The 2,500-nt window shown below is 46.8% G+C and overlaps 1 protein-coding gene across 2 annotated transcripts in view; it reads right to left on the bottom strand.

The window, feature by feature from the left end:
• LOC135806642 (uncharacterized) overlaps positions 1 to 2,500 on the bottom strand; it is a 19,635-nt gene that overhangs the window by 6,426 nt on the left and 10,709 nt on the right. For both annotated transcript variants that reach the window (XM_065320868.1, XM_065320870.1), the window contains exon 6: positions 707 to 823. In XM_065320868.1, coding sequence (XP_065176940.1) covers positions 707 to 823 — 117 coding nt within the window. The remainder of the gene's footprint in view (positions 1 to 706; positions 824 to 2,500) is intronic.

The following is a 2,500-nucleotide window of genomic DNA, read 5'->3' as shown; positions in this document are numbered from 1 at the left end:
AAGCCGGCGACCTCCTGAACACAATAAATCGCCGTGCCGCTCGGTAGCCATTGTCGATCTCAAGAGGTGACAAGTGACAAGATCAGCGTGCTTCGCGTGCCAACGTGGCACAAAAAAACATTTCCCGGCCAAACGAACGGATATTCGTTCGTTCGTTAACAGAAAGAATATTCGGATTGTCGATATTCGTATTCGTTTCACCCCTAGTACTTGCATAACCCCAGCCCACCCACACGTACTGCAGGGTCATAGAACATTGGTACTTGCATTACCCCAGCTCACCCACACGTACTGCAGGGTCATAGAACATTGGTACTTGCATTACCCCAGCTCACCCACACGTACTGCAGGGTCATAGAACATTGGTACTTGCATTACCCCAGCTCACCCACACGTACTGCAGGGCCGTAGCACCGAGACTACAGGTAGCCCGGCCAAATGGGATATGTGTACTTGATGGGAAATGAACATTGGCATGATTGGGTGGGTTAAGTTTTTCAAAATATAGTCCTGGGTCAGATTGGGTGCTACGGTCCCATGTATGTTTGTGTAGCTGGTGACAAAAGCAATGCCACTAAGTCTTGTTCTTGCGCATGTACCAGTACATATTGCCATGGATAATCATATGATTCTGTCTTGCGTACAGAGGATACGCTCAAAGAGAATGCATGCATGCATGGTAGATTGGTAATCCTTCAGTACTCACAACATAGTAGCCTGCCACAGCCCAGGCAAGGCAATAGCAGAGACCAACTGACAGTAGCGCCGTCTCCAATGCGTCTAGCGATGCACCCCGGTACAGCACAAGAATGAACAAGCTGACCTAGAGAAGACACACACACGTACACACACACACACACACACGTACACACACGTACACACGTACACACACGTACACACACACACGTACACACACACACACATACACACACACATACACACACACACACACACACACGTACACCATGAGTGCAAACACTGTGTCCTTGCAGGAGTGTCCATATCTACATAAAGCATCCTGCCACAATTGCACATATCTTTCACTCAGTGCAAGTGATTTTCATCATCCTTCTTCCCGCTTCTTGCTTGGAAAAGGTGCTGATTCTAGCATGCAAAGAGCATCACCACATTGCCTACACATTGTCTACACAATCTAAAAGAGCCACAACAATTATTACTAAGTATAAATCACCAGTCACCAAAGCAACTAACACCTCCACGTTTCTCCTTGTATATATATGTATAAAATACATACTGAGTCCCAAGTGTTTACGGGAAATAAAAACCGAGATAAAAAACCGAGGCGTAGCCGAGGTTTTTTATCGAGGATTTTGATTTCCCGTAAACACGAGGGCGAAGTATGTATTTTATTTAAATCTATGCTAATAAAAAAACGACACGTGCAGCAGTTACACGAACATTGCATCCTTCGAATTACATGTATACGCATGCGCGAGTTCTTTCTCTTTCATTGCCTCGTGTTTGTCGAAGAGATGGCTGAGAGTGAGTGTCCGAGTCGCTTTCTTTCGTTATCAGACGAAGCGAAGCAGAAGCTTCTTGAGGATGCTACCCCTGCCTCAACGAGAGCAGCAACCAGACATTGGTTGACTGTTTTGAACGATTTTGTTGTCGAAATGGGGATGCAGTGTGATTTAGAAAAGATCAGCGAGAAAGATTTGGCTGGGATTCTGGAGAATTTCTACTGCAGTCTGAAAAGGAAAGATGGCCAAGAGTATAAAAGATCGAGCTATTTAGCAGCACGTGGAGCTGTTCAGCGAGAGCTCAATCGTTTGGACCGTGGCATCAATATCCAGAGCCCGGTTTTCTCACGTGCCAACAAACTCCTGGATGCAACGCTCAAAGAGAAGAAGAGAGACGGACGTGAAATGGCCGTCAATCACAAGGATGGTCTATCAGAGGAAGACTGGAAGAAGCTGAATGCGTACTTTTCCGACGTGTCGACAACGCTGGATATCAAGAAGGTTACTTACTACATCTGGTTTCAGTGTACTCTTCACTTCTGTCTGAGGGGAAGTGAGGCCCAGAGCCAGCTGAAGCCATCGGATTTGCAATTCACGACAGTTGCTGGCGAGAGGGCCATCGTGTTGCACTGTGATTTCCAATCAAAGAATCACCAAGGTGGCCTTCGCGGAACCAGCTCAGATACGAAGGGTGCTATCACCAAGCCAGAGACGATCTCAGTATTTGAGCGATTCCTGTCGAAACTGAACCCACAACAAGATCGCTTGTTTCAACGGGCCAGGTATGGAGCAACCGTGCTATCTGAAGACTGTCCCATTTGGTTTATGAACCAACCCATGGGCCACAATACGCTGGGCAAGATGATGCGCAACATTTCTGAAGCTGCTGGGCTTTCGTCAATTTACACCAATCATGCCTGCTACGGAGAAACGCAAGAGTAAGAGCAAGCTCAGCCTGAAGCTGAAAAAGAAGCCCAAGAAGGAAGAGTGTACGTTTTGAACTGTCTTGCCATATGCTG

Source organism: Sycon ciliatum, chromosome 1, assembly GCF_964019385.1.
Source record: "Sycon ciliatum chromosome 1, ocSycCili1.1, whole genome shotgun sequence".
Taxonomy (NCBI): Eukaryota; Metazoa; Porifera; class Calcarea; order Leucosolenida; family Sycettidae; genus Sycon; species Sycon ciliatum.
Note: the sequence above shows the minus strand (reverse complement) of the source record. Positions and strands in the feature narration are given on the sequence as shown.